Genomic DNA, 18028 nt, shown 5'->3' with positions numbered 1-18028 from the left:
TGAGGAAGTGGGAACTCAAAACACTTAATAGATTGCTAACTCTAAATATGATATTGTTGCTAGATAGTCATGTAGGCTAATTGATTAATCTACCAGTAAATGTAGGCTAATGTCCTACAAAAACTTTCCAGTAATTTTTGTTTTTTGTCCCAGCTCTAGGCTTTAGATCCTTCATTTTATAGTTGAGGTAAGACAGTTGTAAGGTATTTCAAAGTAATATTCCTCTAGATCAGGGCTGCCCAACCCTCTTCCTGGAGATCTACTGTCCTGTAGGTTCAGTCCAACCCTAATTTAGCATATCTGATTCAGCTAGTTAAGGTCTTGTTGAGCAGCTAATAAGTAGAATCAGGTGTGTTAAATTAGGGTTGGACTGAAAACCCACAGGACGGTAGATCTCCAGGAAGAGGGTTGGGCAGCCCTGCCCTAGATCAAAGAGTAGGCCTATATTTAATTCACTGAATTTACAGGAAGTACATTCAAAAGTATGGTAAAGTAGGCTATAGTACAAACTCTAATTAAAAAGGTAGGGCGTGAAAAACAGTCCAACTACGCCTCTCTCATCGATGTGTCATGTATGAAAAAATAAAATAAAAAAAGAAACATGTATGCACTCACTAACTGTAAGTCGCTCTGGATAAGAGCGTCTGCTAAATGACTAAAATGTAATTCTGGTCATGCACGCAGCGGCTAGCCACTGTAGCTAGCCAGAAACTCTCCCCGTATGTGTTGACGTCATTTCACAGGATTTGTTTTTGGATGGAAGATGTAGAGATCGGTAAGAAATAGCTTCTGTGGCCAAATATTTTTTAAAGATTTAAATGACACGCCTCAAAAGCATCTTAAGGCTAAATTCATCGTTAGAACCTTCATAGGAGAATCGTTAAATCTCTGAGTTGCACTTGAAAACGCTCGTAATCTAAAAAGCCTGCCTCAGACCACTCGTAGAACAGCTAAGTGCTTTGTTAAATGCTTTTTTTGCCCTCCTGCGTCACTTTATACGCAGAAGATCTCCACGAAACAGACTCACATGGTTAATTGGTCTGTGATCGCTAATAACTTCAGAACAAAGTTGACTACAAATACAAAGTTGCCAATGTCTACGCAATTGATATGAACAAGTGACATAAAAAGATGCTTCAAATGAAAACCTAGATGACTGCATTAAAATATAAACAGTAGGCTATAGGCCTATTTTAATTATATTGAAATACATTTAATGTTCCTATCAATTGAGTTCTATTTTGCTACAGGCTACTGTCTAATTTGTCTCAATATATTTGGAATCCTAGATGCCATCGTCTGCCGTTGTCCCCTTTCCTTGAGCAAGTCACTTAACCCCCACACAACAACAGCTCCACAGGTGTCCAGTGTGGCAGCAACCTGCTGCAAACTCTTCAACCTGTGTGTCTTTCGGAGAGGTTGGGAGTATAAGTCACATTTCAGTTGGACCTTGTGTACAATTGATGACTAAAGTGATCTTAATCTACAGCCTACTGCACACTCACGTGCAAACACACACTTACTACACCCCAAACACCTCATACTGTGTCTGAACATGAGAGTTCAAGTTTTAATAAACAGTAGTAGTGAAACTTTGAATGTGTACTATTTAGGGATGCTGAGATGTACATGTAGGCCAGACAAGTCTTGAGAAATGTCTACGTCTGCCCCAGGCCTGAACCTCATTGTTGGATGTACTGTGCAGTACAGTACGTGCCAGGGCAGCAGCTGGATTGGTTGTACGCAGTGCTTTCCAAACAGTGGGAACAAATTATCTTGTTGTGGGTGGCAGCTCAGCTCTTTCCTCCTGGATTGCAGCTTGAGACTGACTAGGCCTTACCATTGTTGTGGCTAGGCCTTAATATTGTTTTGGTTAACCACATACTTAGCTAGTTCAGTTTAACTGAAAAATGCAAGGTGGGGTGGCATCCTAATGATCCCATAGACTGTAGGACAAACATGCTGAATCGTCTGAATACAGAGTAAGGATAGGTTAACTGAATGTTTTAGCACCCTCCCTGATAAGCTTATCTTCAAGGAAAATGTAAATTGTCAGCCCAGGTACAATGAGAAAAGTAAAGAGGGAGACAAAGAGAGTGAAATGACTTCTCTCCTATCTAGAACATAGGCCTAGAAGTCTATCTTGAAAGTAAAGTCTTATTCAAATTAATAGCCACGTCTGCTCGTCTTTACAACCTTGGTACCTCAGTATCAGTGATAATTGGCTACTTGACATCCATTTAGTGTCGCCTACGCTATTTGAATATGGTGCATGTTAATGATATTCAAATAGTAATGTATTCATTTAAACTGTGGACCTCTGGGGACTCACACATTGTGTAAGTCACCCTAATTCAAATCAAATCAAATTTTATTGGTCACATGCGCCGAATACAACAGGTGCAGACATTACAGTGAAATGCTTACTTACAGCCCTTAACCAACAGTGCAGTAAAAATAAAACAACAAAAAAAGTGTTGAGAAAAAAAAGAGCAGAAGTAAAATAAAATAACAGTAGGGAGGCTATATATACAGGGGGGTACCGGTGCAGAGTCAATGTGCGGGGGCACCGGCTAGTTGAGGTAGTTGAAGTAATATGTACATGTGGGTAGAGTTAAAGTGACTATGCATAAATAATTAACAGAGTAGCAGCAGCGTAAAAAGGATGGGGTGGGGGGGCAGTGCAAATAGTCCGGGTAGCCATGATTAGCTGTTCAGGAGTCTTATGGCTTGGGGGTAGAAGCTGTTGAGAAGTCTTTTGGACCTAGACTTGGCACTCCGGTACCGCTTGCCGTGCGGTAGCAGAGAGAACAGTCTATGACTAGGGTGGCTGGAGTCTTTGACAATTTTGAGGGCCTTCCTCTGACACCGCCTGGTATAGAGGTCCTGGATGGCAGGAAGCTTGGCCCAAGTGATGTACTGGGCCGTACGCACTACTCTCTGTAGTGCCTTGCGGTCGGAGGCCAAGCAGTTGCCATACCAGGCGGTGATGCAACCAGTCAGGATGCTCTCGATGGTGCAGCTGTATAATTTTTTGAGGATCTGAGGACCCATGCCAAATCTTTTCAGTCTCCTGAGGGGGAATAGGCTTTGTCGTGCCCTCTTCACGACTGTCTTGGTGTGTTTGGACCATGGTAGTTCGTTGGTGATGTGGACACCAAGGAACTTGAAGCTCTCAACCTGTTCCACTACAGCCCCGTCGATGAGAATGGGGGCGTGCTCAGTCCTCTTTTTTTTCCTGTAGTCCACAATCATCTCCTTTGTCTTGGTCACGTTGAGGGAGAGGTTGTTGTCCTGGCACCACACGGCCAGGTCTCTGACCTCCTCCCTATAGGCTGTCTCATCGTTGTCGGTGATCAGGCCTACCACTGTTGTGTCGTCGGCAAACTTAATGATGGTGTTGGAGTCGTGCCTGGCCATGCAGTCATGGGTGAACAGAGAGTACAGGAGGGGACTGAGCACGCACCCCTGAGGGGCCCCCGTGTTGAGGATCAGTGTGGCAGATGTGTTGTTACCTACCCTTACCACCTGGGGGCGGCCCGTCAGGAAGTCCAGGATCCAGTTGCAGAGGGAGGTGTTTAGTCCCAGGATCCTTAGCTTAGTGATGAGCTTAGAGGGCACTATGGTGTTGAATGCTGAGCTGTAGTCAATGAATAGCATTCTCACGTAGGTGTTCCTCTTGTCCAGGTGGGAAAGGGCAGTGTGGAGTGCAATAGAGATTGCATCATCTGTGGATCTGTTGGGGCGGTATGCAAATTGGAGTGGGTCTAGGGTTTCTGGGATAATGGTGTTGATGTGAGCCATGACCAGCCTTTCAAAGCACTTCATGGCTACAGACGTCAGTGCTACGGGTCGGTAGTCATTTAGGCAGGTTATCTTAGAGTCCTTGGGCACGGGGACTATGGTGGTCTGCTTGAAACATGTTGGTATTACAGACTCAGTCAGGGACATGTTGTGAAAATGTCAGTGAAGACACTTGCCAGTTGGTCAGCACATGCTCGGAGTACACGTCCTGGTAATCCGTCTGGCCCTGCGGCCTTGTGAATGTTGACCTGCTTAAAAGTCTTACTCACATCGGCTACGGAGAGCGTGATCACATAGTCATCCGGAACAGCTGGTGCTCTCATGCATGCTTCAGTGTTGCTTGCCTCGAAGCGAGCATAGAAGTGGTTTAGCTCGTCTGGTAGGCTTGTGTCACTGGGCAGCTCGCGGCTGTGCTTCCCTTTGTAGTCTGTAATAGTTTTCAAGCCCTGCCACATCCGACGAGCGTCAGAGCCAGTGTAGTACGATTCAATCTTAGTCCTATATTGACTCTTTGCCTGTTTGATGGTTCGTCGGAGGGCATAGCGGGATTTCTTATAAGCGTCCGGGTTAGAGTCCCGTTCCTTGAAAGCGGAAGCTCTACCCTTTAGCTCAGTGCGGATGTTTCCTGTAATCCATGGCTTCTGGTTGGGGTATGTACGTACGGTCACTGTGGGGACGACATCATCGATGCACTTATTGATGAAGCCAGTGACTGATGTGGTGTACTCCTCAATGCTGTCTGAAGAATCCCGGAACATGTTCCAGACTGTGCTAGAAAAACAGTCCTGTAGCTTAGCATCTGCGTCATCTGACCACTTTTTTATTAACCGAGTCACTGGTGCTTCCTGCTTTAGTTTTTGCTTATAAGCAGGAATCAGGAGGATAGAGTTATGGTCAGATTTGCCAAATGGAGGGCAAGGGAGAGCTTTGTATGAGTCTCTGTGTGTGGAGTAAAGGTGGTCTATAGTTTTTTTTCCTCTGGTTGCACATTTAACATGCTGGTAGAAATTAGGTAGAACGGATTTAAGTTTCCCTGCATTAAAGTCCCCGGCCACTAGGAGCGCTGCATCTGGATGAGCGTTTTCCTGTTGATTTATGGCCATGTACAACTCATTCAGTGCAATCTTAATGCCAGCATTGGTTTGTGGTGGTAAATAGACAGCTATGAAAAATATAGATGAAAACTCTCTTGGTAAATAGTGTGGTCTACAGCTTATCATAAGATACTCTACCTCAGGCGAGCAAAACCTTGAGACTTCCTTAGTATTTGATTTTGTGCACCAGCTGTTGTTTACAAATATACACAGACCGCCACCCCTTGTCTTACCGGAGTCAGCCGTTCTATCCTGCCGATGTAGCGTATAGCCCGCTAGCTGTATGTTATCCATGTCGTCGTTCAGCCACGACTCGTGAAACATAAGATACTACAGTTTTTAATGTCCCGTTGGTAGGATAACCGTAATCTTAGGTCATCCAATTTGTTATCCAATGATTGAAGATTGGCTAATAGAATTGATGGAAGAGGCAGTTTACTCGCTCGCCGTCGGATCCTTACAAGGCACCCCGATCTACGTCCACGATATCTCCGTCTCTTCCTCACGCGAATTTGGGCCTTGTCGGGTGTCTGTATGATATCCTTCGCGGCCGCCTCGTTGAAGAAAAAATCTTCGTCCAATACGAGGTGAGTAATCGCTGTCCTGATATCCAGAAGCTCTTTTTGGTTATAAGAGACGATGGCAGAAACATTATGTACAAAATAAATTACAAATAACGCGGAAAAACACACATAATAGTACAATTGGTTAGAGGGCTGTAAAACGGCAGCCATCTTCTCCGGCGCTGTTTGTCAGTTGATCATGGCATGATGTCACCTAGGCCTAGAGATGTTATGGGTGGTGCACACTGCACTGCTCTTTAACTTTAGATGGCATATAAGTTAACTTTTCATCAGAAATGCCATGGTACCAAAAATAGGCTAAGCCTGAGGAAGTAAGCCCTATTGCCAATTGAAGTCAAGAAGCATTCAAACAGTGTGAAGGCTAGGCTACATCTTCCTCGGGCTGTGCCAAACTTCACAACAGGACGTTAGTAACAATGATCCTCTCCACCCCTCACAACCAAGCATGCCTGGTGGCCTGGACTGGTTTCCCCTCAGTCCTTTACTACACTGTCTGACTGAGATGACAAACCAGATAAGACAGTCTAGTACTAGGAGGTGGCTAGTCAACTGACAGTTGAGTCAACATCTCATACAGCAGGTCATTGCTAAGGTCAGACGGCATCTATAGCCAATGTTTCGACGACTAGGCTACATTCACCGTTATCTGCCTATTTTGATGGATAGGCTAAACGTGTGGTTAATGTTGTGGCAATCCAATCCACAGGTATTTTTGGAATTCAAATGTCTATGGGAAGGAGGAAATCCTGCCCCTGCAGAATGCATCTGGCTCTTCACTCATTATCTGGAATCACTCAAAAGGGGCTTACAGCTAGAGATAATAACAGGTCTCTTTGCTCCACAATAACAGTCTAGTGCCAGTTTTCATCCAAGAGGCACGTTTGCTGAAGATAATATCATGTTCATTCGCCTCATTACTAAATGCCTACAGATGAATGGTTTGTTTGTGAGAGACTATGGTGAAAGGCTCTTGGACATATTTAATCCAGGTGTTTGTAAATAGAGTGATGGTTAATTAAAAGTCTAGTGAAGAAGCCCGCTACAGTGGGAGAACCGTCTGACTGACAATGGCTTATCCATGGCCATGTACTGCCGACCCCTCAAGCATGTTCTTTTCCAGTCTGCACATGTGTCACATTGTTGAGTACACGGTTCCAAATGTAAACTGATGGCAACACTGTCTGAAGAATGATAGGATGCTGCTGTTGCATTCTGCCGCTTCTCAGCGTCCCTCACCCCTCCACACACACACACACGTTAATCACTGTTTTGACAACCTGATCAGGTGGAGCATTGTCATCGTTAGCCTACATGAGCTGGGAGTAAGCAACAGGGGCTAAAGAAATATACCGATATAACAGGTGACACGGGGTTTCGATTAGATACAATGTTGATTCTAAATACAGTCAATGACTCGCGCAAAATTGTTACAATTTCCAAGTCATTGGAAACGTTACATTGTAGCGAGATAGCGCGTTACCTACATTATGAAATAAAACGAGTTGTGAAAGTTTCAACCTAGCTAACTACTAAGCTTAGCTTCGAAACACTGGCAACTATTTTAATGCACAAACCTCATATCACATAATGCAAGTTGCCAGAAAACTTAATGCTAACGTTACATGTTAGACTGTTGTTGTCACTTGACGCGGCTTAAATATTTCTGTAACTTGGCTAACGTTAGCATCCTAGTTAGCTAGCTAGAAGAGAGGCAAGAGTTGGTGTGCAACCTAATTTAACCGCCATGATCAAAAACCACTAAAGCGAAAGGTCAAATTTCTAACTGCTGTAAATTACGTACCTATTGGCCCCTCTTTATGTTTTGACGAACGTCGTCCATTCAAACCTTTTTCGAGGCTGCTATTGCCTCCCTTCTTTCCCGACGCCATCTTCGCCCACTATTTTCGCACCGCCTTCTCAAACCTTCTAGTCATACCTGTGAAAAAGACACACCCACAAACAAAACCGCAGCCAGTCAGCGCTGGCTATGTATTCCTAGAGCCTATTGACGTGCTCCAATTTGACAAACGCCACCTCTCTTTGCTGCGTTGCAGTGTCCAAAAGCTTTCCCCAGATAATCATCTGTGGTAAACAAAGTACGGTACTGTCTGTCAGTAGGTTTCCCATCACAGGGAGGTAAACCTTCATGTATTATAGCCTAGTGACGGCTTAGTAGCTGCCTACAAGCTACAACATCGGCAGTGGAGGCTGCTGAGGGGAAGATGGCTCATAATAAATCAAATCAAATCAAATCAAATTTTATTGGTCACATGCGCCGAATACAACAGGTGCAGACATTACAGTGAAATGCTTACTTACAGCCCTTAACCAACAGTGCATTTATTTTAAACAAAAAAAGTAAGAATAAAACAACAACAAAAAAAAGTGTTGAGAAAAAAAGAGCAGAAGTAAAATAAAGTGACAGTAGGGAGGCTATATATACAGGGGGGTACCGTTGCAGAGTCAGATCCAGGTTCAGAAATGGGATAACGCTTCCGAGACTCCATCAAGCCTGTCACATCAGTATGGGCGCGAGTGACATATGACAAATACATCAATTTCATGAAGCAAAAATGCTAAATATGTAAACATGAAAGCATAAGGCAAATCAGTTTTATACTTTTATTTACAAAGCACAATTCAGGCCTTGAATTATGGAGATTGGAGAGAAAAAAACATTTGGCCAATGCATACACAAAAGCGTAGAAAATGCAAATATGCAGAAAAAATAATCTCTCTTATTTATATAAAATGTTTAGGTATTGGCAATGGTAATGAAAGGCTAAACTGAAAGCAAAATTCCCCCTGATATTGTAGTTTACTGCCTTTTTGGCCCACTAAGAAATTAGATTCAAATATAGGCAAAGGCTGCAAGGAAAACGCAGGTCACCTCTATAAATTCAAACATGGGGGGGAGCACTTTTGAAGAAAATTCCTATCAAAACCCTCACCCCAATTCTGTTCTCTCAAATGACTCTTCTCTTCTCCCACCCTCTCTCTTCCTCCCCCTCCTTCCTGCCCCCTCTCATTCAAGGCTTCTCCAGTTAGATTTCCTCCTCCTCCTCCTCTATGAGCATGTTTCCCACATCTTGGTAGGGGCCCTGCACCAGAGAGCGCTGGATCTGATCATATGTGGAACTGCATTCCTCCAGATTTAGACCCTGTATATGGATTGAGGTAAGGGAGGTCATGATAGTTTGACTTCCTCTTCCCTTCTTCTAGGACTTGTTTGATTGACAGAAGAATGGTGAAAACAGTTACTATGACAGAAAGACAGAGAGAGGATCTCATTCAAGACCCACCTCATAGATATTCTCCTCTTCCTCTTTGACCCTTTTCTTCTTTAGTTGATTTCGTTTCTTCGTCTTGAAAAGGAGAGGAAGTTAATGACATCATGATATTAAGTAATTCTCATGACAATGGTGTGAAAAAAAGCCCATTGTCGTCATATAGTAAGATTACCATACATACTAGTCCTTCTGGTTAAAGCAGAGTTTTCAAATGACAAAATTCACTATTGGAATGAGAGTAAATTAGGAATATTAGGTCTAGTAGCCTAGCATTAGAGTAGAAAAGGTGGCCTGCTTGCCTCTCTGACCTTACGGAGCATCATGGTACCATGCAGAAGCACCACCACCATCAGTAACACTCCCTCAGCCGTCAGGATGCTGTTCTTGGTGCTTTCACTGATGTCCAGAATCTTCACCATCGGCCCTGAGCAGGGAGAGAGGGGTCAGATAAAGGTCATCAGAATAGAACTCACCTGCTGCTCTTTCATGGGTGAGATGTAGGCTAGATGTGAATGAAAGAGAGAATGTGTGTGGGGGGGGGGGGGGGGGGGGGGGGGGGCAGAGTACCATGCATCAGATTGCAGCAAGACAGAGGAGAATATTTTGAGATAAATAAAAAAAACAATGCTCCTTATGTCACACACATTCCAAGGAAAAACTATAAACAAAGCATTTGTTTATCATTTCAACATTGGTAATTTGAATTAAATCAGAGGGATTACCACACAATGTAGCCATTCTCTGGTGACTTAAGTCTGGGTGCTTTAGGTGGATTGCAATCTGGTCTGATCTGTGTGCACTACCGGGACCCAACTTTTACGTGGGCAGGTTGTCATGACCATCACAGATGATCTACGTGATCCACAGGGAACAGATACTGCCATTCATGGTGCATTCTACTGGACTGGGCAGTGGTTAACTGGATTTGTCGATTACAAAGCATTCTCCATTGCTTAGCTGGTTTGACCCCATCCCCCCAGACACCCACACGTACATACACACTGACACACACACACACACATAGTAGAAATACTGTACAACAAAGTACTATGAGTACAGTCTAGACTGAAGCTTTTGAGGGTTACACACACAATACCTGAAGGAAGGTGACGTGGGTGCTTACTGTGAGGGCTTCACACACACACACTCACTGTAGACCTGCAGGAAGGTGCCGTGGGTGTACAATGAGGGCCACAGGGCGCTGTGGTTGAGGAAACACTGGTACAACCCTGAGTCGTTCAGACGGACTTCCCTCAGGATGAGTGTGTGACACATGACCCCCGCCGCCGTCCAGTTCACCCCATTCACCGTCGTCTCTCCGGTCCACTCGCTGCGGGCCGGCCGTGCTGTTGACTATGTGGAGGCGGGTGACCCAGGTGATCTGCACGGGGCCCCCTGTGGCTGAGTAGCAGCATTGCAGGGAGGCGGTGTGAGAGAGCTGCACCCTCAGAGAGGGCCTGTCTGCCTCCAGAGTAACCTGGATCCAGCTGAGGTCACCGTGGACACCTGCTAGAAGGCAGAGCAGCAGGAGTTGGATGAGGTTGACCCATGATACACTGATCAAAGGTCAGTTATTGACAGCATATCTGTCCAACTATTGGCCCAAGACAATGATGATATAAAGAAACTGTAGCCTACAAAGTATAAGAACTCCACACAATCCAGTGCTGTAATATTATGTCTCTTAACATCTCTTGTTATTTAGAGAAGTGTTATAAGTGTGGGGTATAGATTCTAGTGTGTGATAGCTTAACCATCTGCTCTTGTAGGAGATACGGTTCATTAGAGCAGAACAGATACATTAATACATTATACTCCCTCAGTGTTCTCACATGTACATAATGTCACACAAACAGCCAAATAATCTCATGTTCCAAGGGATAAAATGGGGGAAAATTGTTTTAATGTTGCAATGCATGGTTTAAAGGGTTGAAATCTGTTCAAAGGATGTTGAGAATATTCATATTAATTCACTCAAACACCATGGTTTATACTCCGGCGCCACATATACTCTGGCGCCACAATGTAACGTAATTGATCTCAAATAAAGGTGAATATGCACTGAAAGGCTAACTACCCTGCACTGTTTATCAGCGTATCCTAGCAGCCCCTTACTCACCAGCCCAGAAGCAGAGGAATAAGAATGTCATGGCCACCATCTTCTTCACTATGTTTTATATTGGTTGCCAGTCGTTGCAGAAAATAAAAAGCCTTCATAAAAAGTATTTTGGTCCGATGGTATTTTGAGTGTTGTGCCTTTCAACACAGCTATACACTTCTACCCAGTTGTCTTGTGAACAACCTTCCTTCCTCTTTTGTTGGTCTCTCTGTGTCAGGATATATGCTTGAGTGATTGCAGTGTTCTAGAACTAAAAACAGTAAAAGACAAAAAAAGTTTGTTTTTCTTCCCCATTTATTAAAAAAACTGAAAATTACAATTTAAAAAACGTACCTAATTTCTTCTGAAGTATACAATTAAAGACTCTTACTCAATGAAATCAATGCCAAAATACACAGTATAGATCTTGCATATTCATTTTTTTATAGATAAGACATGTGGCGGATGCCTGTGTGACAGACCAGACCCTATTCTATACAAAGCGCTGGCTAGCTGGAGCAAACATGGTGCTGGTCAAACCCTGTAGTCGCTGAGGTGAACACACACACACAATACACTTTGTAACATACATACCCCTGAGATAGCATAGTTACAGGGGACACTGCAGGACATATACCGCCACCCTACAGTCAATCCCCCACAAACCACCTATCTGAAACCTGGGATTACCTAGAATTAAGGCCAGGGGGGATTTCCTGACCATGTGACCTGACTAGGAAAACCTCCTGGTCCAACCTAGAATGCATGTTGTTTTAGAGCTTGCAAGAAAGGCATTTCACTGTAATTGTGCATGTGACATTAAAACTTGAAACTGGAGACTTGATGTTGGTCACCCAACTCTTTCTATGTTAATTTCATGGTACTTAACAGCCAAACATTTCCCCAACCAACAGTGTTTGTTTACTAGAGAGCCCTTTGGGGAAAAAAACAAGCTTGATCATCAGAACAAGGCACCCTTCTCTATAAATACATTTTATACAAATAAAGTAGACCACTATGTATTTCTAAATAGGATACATGAGGGGAAGCAAAGGGAAGAGAGAGAGAGAGTGGAGAGACTTTGTAAGCACACGTTTGCCAAGTAGTCTTGAGACTACAGTGACGGTGGAGGTATTAATCTAAGCTGGTATAACAGGATTTAACCTGCTCATTACTGTGGTTCAATGGTGAAAAAGCCCTAGTTAGAGATAATCTGTTTAACCTTATCTTGTTGCCATCCAGTATTGTATAATACAAGTGAGCGGTCTCACATTTGGCATTTCTGAGCAAACAAAAGCTATGCAAGTCTCTTCCTCTTTTTCCCATTGTTGCCAAATGTATAGTACATAATTACATACGTTCCTCTCAACAAAACATCACCAAAAAAAACAACTCCCGACCCATTTAAGCAAATGAAATAAAATACACAGCAACGTACAGTGAAATTGTGCGATAAGAAAAGGTGATGAGAGTAGTAAGGAAGTAAGGACTACATTTCTACCACTTCTAGAAGGAAGACAGGATGAAGGAGAGATGGAGACTATTATTGTGGACTTGGTGATGGAGAGGGGAAGACGAGAAAAGAAAGGAGTGGGGGGTGAAAGAAAAAAGACAATGAAGTTTCAACACAACTCGTAACCTCGCCCTCTGCTTCTTTGAGTAACTATCAATAACAACATTTGCATAATTACATATTTGGGGGAGGGGGTAAGGGAGCGGTTGCTATGGCCACGAGAATGCATAATTCAAAAGTGATCGTGAAAGATAACTGTCATTACAGCACTGGTGAGAGTGACGACTAGTCGTGTCTGCAATTCCTGAATCCAAACTCCACTGACCCGCTTCTCTTCATTCCCGAAGTGGTCTATAGAAACAGTAGCTTAATCCAGTAATGATGGGTTTCATCTCAGTATCCTTCTGTATCTTACTGTACTGTCATCCCATGCTGTCCCTAAATGTGTTCCCCTGTGTTCCAGTCAATATGAAAGTGATGCTAGGTGAGTCATGTCTATAACAACACAGTGCAGCCCTGCTCACACGTGGTAGTAATGAATAGAGGATTTGAATGTCAGTGTGATTGTGAAGTGTCCAGTTAAGTCTTGTTCATTAGTCTGGGGCAGCAGCATGGATTGATGTATCACAGCACAGTCTTCATACAAGTTTAGATATAATTATCTCCCTCTACTGTCTAAGTTCCTACCCACTGTGTTGTTTTCTCTCTATATATGTGACGCTGGAGTTTGGATGGAGGAGAAGCAGAGAGCCAAGGCTACTTACTGTAGGCATCAGACACATAGGCATCACTCTCCAATCAGCATAAAGTGACTTTCTCCTATACTAATAAGCAGTGGGATAATATGAACAGCTCATATGAGGATCTACAGGTACATGGCTCTCTCTTTGGCCTGTTTCTCTGTCCACAGTTCAATGCCACTACTCTAAAAACTAAATCATAAAAATAATAAAAATAATTACAATCAACTCCTGAAGACAAATACACACAAAAATGGTATTGCTACCATTGACGACTATAACCTTTGTATCGGACTAAAAACGTATCCAACAGCATATAATACAATATGTCTCCCTCCGTCTCCCTCCTTTCTTTACCGAGAAGCTACTAGCCCTATAGTCAGGAAGTCGACTCCAGTGACATCACACACGTGATGACCGTTCTCCTGTGTGACCATTGTTACTGCACTGGGCTCCCACGCAATGCAAGTATCAGTGTGTGTGTGTGTGTGTGTGTGTGTGTGTGTGTGTGTGTGTGTGTGTGTGTGTGTGTGTGTGTGTGTGTGTGTGTCTGACTGTGTCTATAACATATTCTACATTACATTGAACACTGAACTTCAAGTCTTCTCATCTCTACATCTCCATCCATCACCATCTAATACGCTGCTAATCAAGTTGGTCTTCGAAGCAAAAGCCCTTCTGCCTCCCCTTCTCTCCTCCCTTACTCCTCTCTTCCTTGCTGTATCCCTCCATCTCTAATCTACATCCTACTTCAGTCTTAAAAACGGTCCTCCGCTCTCCCTCTCTCCTTCCATCTCTGTGTTCCTGTCCATCCCTCTATCGCCCGGCCCAGCACAGTAGCAGGGTCCAATGGAGAGGCAGCTAAAGTCAAAAGCAGTACATACAGTCTATATCCCTAACAACATGATCAGTTCCAGTGCTACTAGATGAATGTTTGGACCATAATTAAAGTTCTAACGGAACTTAATTACAGTAACTACAGAAGAAGGCCATTTTGCTTCCAGAACACTGTAACACACATACACACACACACACAGACACACACACAGACACACATGTCTTCTCAACAATTGGGGTTGGCTATGATACACATGGCACAACATTGGTTAATTCAATTCATTCATGGTTTAGTTTTTCTATTTATAAAAACAAAGGTCTTTTGTAGCTCAGTCGGTAGAGCATGGTGCTTGTAGCGCCAGGGTAATGGGTTCGATTCCCGGGACCACCCCATAAGTAAAAGGTATGCACGCATGACTAAGTCACTTTGGATAGAAGCGTCTGCTAAATGGCATAAATTATTTATTATAATAATAGTAATAAATATTATCAAAATCAATGTTGGGAATTCAGTATGGGTGGTCACTTGAATTGGATTATACTAACTTAAAAGTGCATCTCTGCTGTACTTTGGCATGTACTGGATATAGGGGCCCACTAAATGTGCAGTAGCATGTCTAGGTTTGGAAAGTTCCAGGTAACTTTCCCAAAAATCCCAGCTTCTCCAGAAATCCCCAGTTGAAGGATTCCAATAATTCCTCCTTATTCCAGGAATCTTCCAACCAGGATTTTGAGAAAACCTGTGAATTCTGGAAAAGTTACCAGAATTTCACAACCCTGAGCATGTTCCTATGTCTGGTTCTACAGCTCTACATCGCCCTCTATAGGGCTGACACTAGTATCTCTCTCGACATGCATACATGGGGGTTTATCATACTGTCCAAACCCCTACAGTTGGCAATTATATAAATACATATATATATATATTGAACATACACTGGGGGAAGTATCTGTTGTGTGTGTATGTGTGTTGCAACAGCTCACAATCAATAAGCATAGGCAGCATCTCTCTCACAGCAAACTACTGCTCTAATCTTTGGCACCTGTTTGCAAAACTCCCCTCTCTCACACGCTCACTCACTTGCACACACTAGTATATTCACACACACACACACACACCTCCCACATTGCATTACTCAACTACTTTGCGCAAAGCCCTCCTCCTCCGCCTTGCAAGGGCCTCGCGGTTGTCTGCGACCCCCTGTAAATCTTTAACAAGGGCTCAGGCATGGCAGTGGAGCACAGAGAGTGTTTAGTAAATAGGAAATTCCAGGACGCATTCATCAATCCTCCAAAAGCAACTCTAGCACTCCAATCCAGCACTTACAGTGATCTGAGGAAGAGCAAGAGATGACAAGGGTAAAGAAAAGAGTTGGTGAGATTAGAGAAGACAACATATCCTGGACACAATTCTAGTATTAATACCCATGGCATTGCAAAGCCTGAGGTAGAAGTTGACCTTAACCACAGACCTAAGGTCAGATTACTCTAACCCCAACCCTTATCTTAACTAGAGGGATAATAAAAGATCTGACCCTGTATCAGTGGTAAATGGCAACTCCTCCCACTTGACATCAGTATAAAGGGTTGTATATGAAGGTTCACCTGGTGTCCCGAAGGTGGCGCTGTGTATCTCACTAGAAGTTGCCTCCCTCCAGGGAGAACTTAGACAGGACCTGCTGCAGCCGGTGGTGCTCTTCCTCAACACTCTGATGGAGCAAGATCAATACACAGTTAAATAATGAAGCACACACAGACGCACACACACACACACACCACCCCTCAGTCTCTGCCATCCCTTCCTTTCATAATCTTCTCTCCCTTTTGGTCGGTGCTCTTGTGACATCACATAGTTAGCTGTAGACAAAGGCCATTGTCCCAGAACTTCAATTTCACATAGCAATTTCAGTGACAATAGCAGCAGAGCAGCACAAGCCCTGGTGAAGTGATTTTCTCTACAGTGAGGGAAAAAAGTATTTGATCCCCTGCTGATTTTGTACGTTTGCCCACTGACAAAGAAATGATCAGTCTATAATTTTAATGGTAGGTTTATTTGAACAGTGAGAGACAGAATAACAACAAAAAAATCCAGAAAAACGCATGTCAAAAATGTTATAAATTGATTTGCATTTTAATGAGGGAAATAAGTATTTGACCCCCTCTCAATCAGAAAGATTTCTGGCTCCCAGGTGTCTTTTATACAGGTAACGAGCTGAGATTAGGAGCACACTCTTAAAGGGAGTGCTCCTAATCTCAGCTTCTTACCTGTATAAAAGACACCTGTCCACAGAAGCAATCAATTAATCAGATTCCAAACTCTCCACCATGGCCAAGACCAAAGAGCTCTCCAAGGATGTCAGGGACTAGATTGTAGACCTACACAAGGCTGGAATGGGCTACAAGACCATCGCCAAGCGATTATTCGCAAATAGAAGTAAATCTCCCTCAGCCTGGGGCTCCATGCAAGATCTCACCTCGTGGAGTTGCAATGATCATGAGAACGGTGAGGAATCAGCCCAGAACTACACGGGAGGATCTTGTCAATGATCTCAAGGCAGATGGGACCATAGTCACCAAGAAAATAATTGGTAACACACTACGCTGTGAAGGACTGAAATCCTGCAGTGCCCGCAAGGTCCCCCTGCTCAAGAAAGGACATATACAGGGCCGTCTGAAGTTTGCCAATGAACATCTGAATGATTCAGAGGAGAACTGGGTGAAAGTGTTGTGGTCAGATGAGACCAAAATCGAGCTCTTTGGCATCAACTCAACTCGCCGTGTTTGGAGGAGGAGGAATGCTGCCTATGACCTCAAGAACACCATCCCCACCGTCAAACATGGGAGGTGGAAACATTATGCTTTGGGGGTGTTTTTCTGCTAAGGAAACAGGACAACTTCACCGCATCAAAGGGACGATGGACGGGGCCATGTACCGTCAAATCTTGGTTGAGAACCTCCTTCCCTCAGCCAGGGCATTGAAAATGGGTCGTGGATGGGTATTCCAGCATGACAATGACCCAAAACACACGGCCAAGGCAACAAAGGAGTGGCTCAAGAAGAAGCACATTAAGGTCCTGGAGTGTCCTAGCCAGTCTCCAGACCTTAATCTCATAGAAAATCTGTGGAGGGAGCTGAAGGTTCGAGTTGCCAAACGTCAGCCTCGAAACCTTAATGACTTGGAGAAGATCTGCAAAGAGGAGTGGGACAGAATCCCTCCTGAGATGTGTGCAAACCTGGTGGTCAACTACAAGAAACGTCTGACCTCTGTGATTGCCAACAAGGGTTTTGCCACCAAGTACTAAGTCATGTTTTGCAGAGGGGTCAAATACTTATTTCCCTTATTTAAATGCAAATCAATTTATAACATTTTTGACATGCGTTTTTCTGGATTTGTTTGTTGTTATTCTGTCTCTCACTGTCCAAATAAACCTACCATTAAAATTATAGACTGATCATGTCTTTGTCAGTGGGCAAACGTACAAAATCAGCAGGGGATCAAATACCTCTTTCCCTCACTGTATCTTTCTCTTCTGTGCTGCTGTTAGTCCCCATCTGTCCTCCTTGGCTCCCTCCTTTTATGCTTCAGTCATCCTTTGCAACCCCATTACTCAACCCTCTACAACTCTCTTTCTCCCACTCATCTCTCCTTGCTTCCATCTCCTTCCTTGCTTCCATCTCCTTCCTTCCTTCCTTCCTTCCTTCCTTCCTTCCTTCCTTCCTTCCTTCCTGTCATCCCTCGTTCTCTCACCTGTAGTCTCTTCAGCTGTACCTCCAGACTCTGCAGTTTCCGGCGCACCTCCTCCATCCTCTCCTGGGACAGAACCAGGGGAGCACTGATCCCCCCATCCTCTCCTCCTCCTCCTCCTCCTCCCTCCTCCCCTTCCAGTCCTTGGTCCTGGCTCTCTGGCCCCTCCCTTCCATTCTCCTCATCAAGCTGTGAGTCCTCTGATAGGCTGATGCTGCCAACCAATAACCTCTTGAGAGACATGACTGTGGGAGGAGACAGGAAGAGTTGATTTACGACATGACAGTAAGAGGAACATGAAAATGGTAACAGCTTGGACAAAT

General features: G+C 43.9%; 2 protein-coding genes and 1 pseudogene across 5 annotated transcripts in view; all 3 read right to left on the bottom strand.

Annotated features, from left to right (window-relative positions):
- LOC311121780 (hormone-sensitive lipase-like) overlaps window positions 1-7401 on the bottom strand; it is a 51205-nt gene extending 43804 nt beyond the window's left edge. Inside the window, exon 1 of the mRNA XM_084158000.1 lies at window positions 7284-7401. The gene's annotated coding sequence lies outside the window, so the exon portion shown is untranslated. The remainder of the gene's footprint in view (window positions 1-7283) is intronic.
- Window positions 7402-8511: 1110 nt separating this feature from the next.
- Window positions 8512-13560, bottom strand: LOC311107954 (B-cell antigen receptor complex-associated protein alpha chain-like; annotated as a pseudogene). The gene is made up of 5 exons (XR_014615275.1): window positions 13481-13560; window positions 9924-10328; window positions 9081-9196; window positions 8785-8847; window positions 8512-8643 (listed from the first exon to the last, which is right to left on the bottom strand). The product of XR_014615275.1 is annotated as a B-cell antigen receptor complex-associated protein alpha chain-like (transcript).
- LOC311121746 (rho guanine nucleotide exchange factor 1-like) overlaps window positions 11292-18028 on the bottom strand; it is a 40699-nt gene continuing 33962 nt past the window's right edge. For all 3 annotated transcript variants that reach the window (XM_084157997.1, XM_084157999.1, XM_084157998.1), the window contains 3 exons: window positions 17709-17950; window positions 15566-15669; window positions 11292-15293 (listed from right to left, as the gene is read on the bottom strand). In XM_084157997.1, coding sequence (XP_084014123.1) covers window positions 15598-15669; window positions 17709-17950 — 314 coding nt within the window. In that variant the 3' untranslated portion in view covers window positions 11292-15293; window positions 15566-15597. The remainder of the gene's footprint in view (window positions 15294-15565; window positions 15670-17708; window positions 17951-18028) is intronic.

Source organism: Coregonus lavaretus (assembly GCF_964263955.1).
Source record: "Coregonus lavaretus genome assembly, chromosome: 3".
NCBI lineage: Eukaryota > Metazoa > Chordata > Actinopteri > Salmoniformes > Salmonidae > Coregonus > Coregonus lavaretus.
This window is presented reverse-complemented; position numbering and strand designations above follow the sequence as displayed.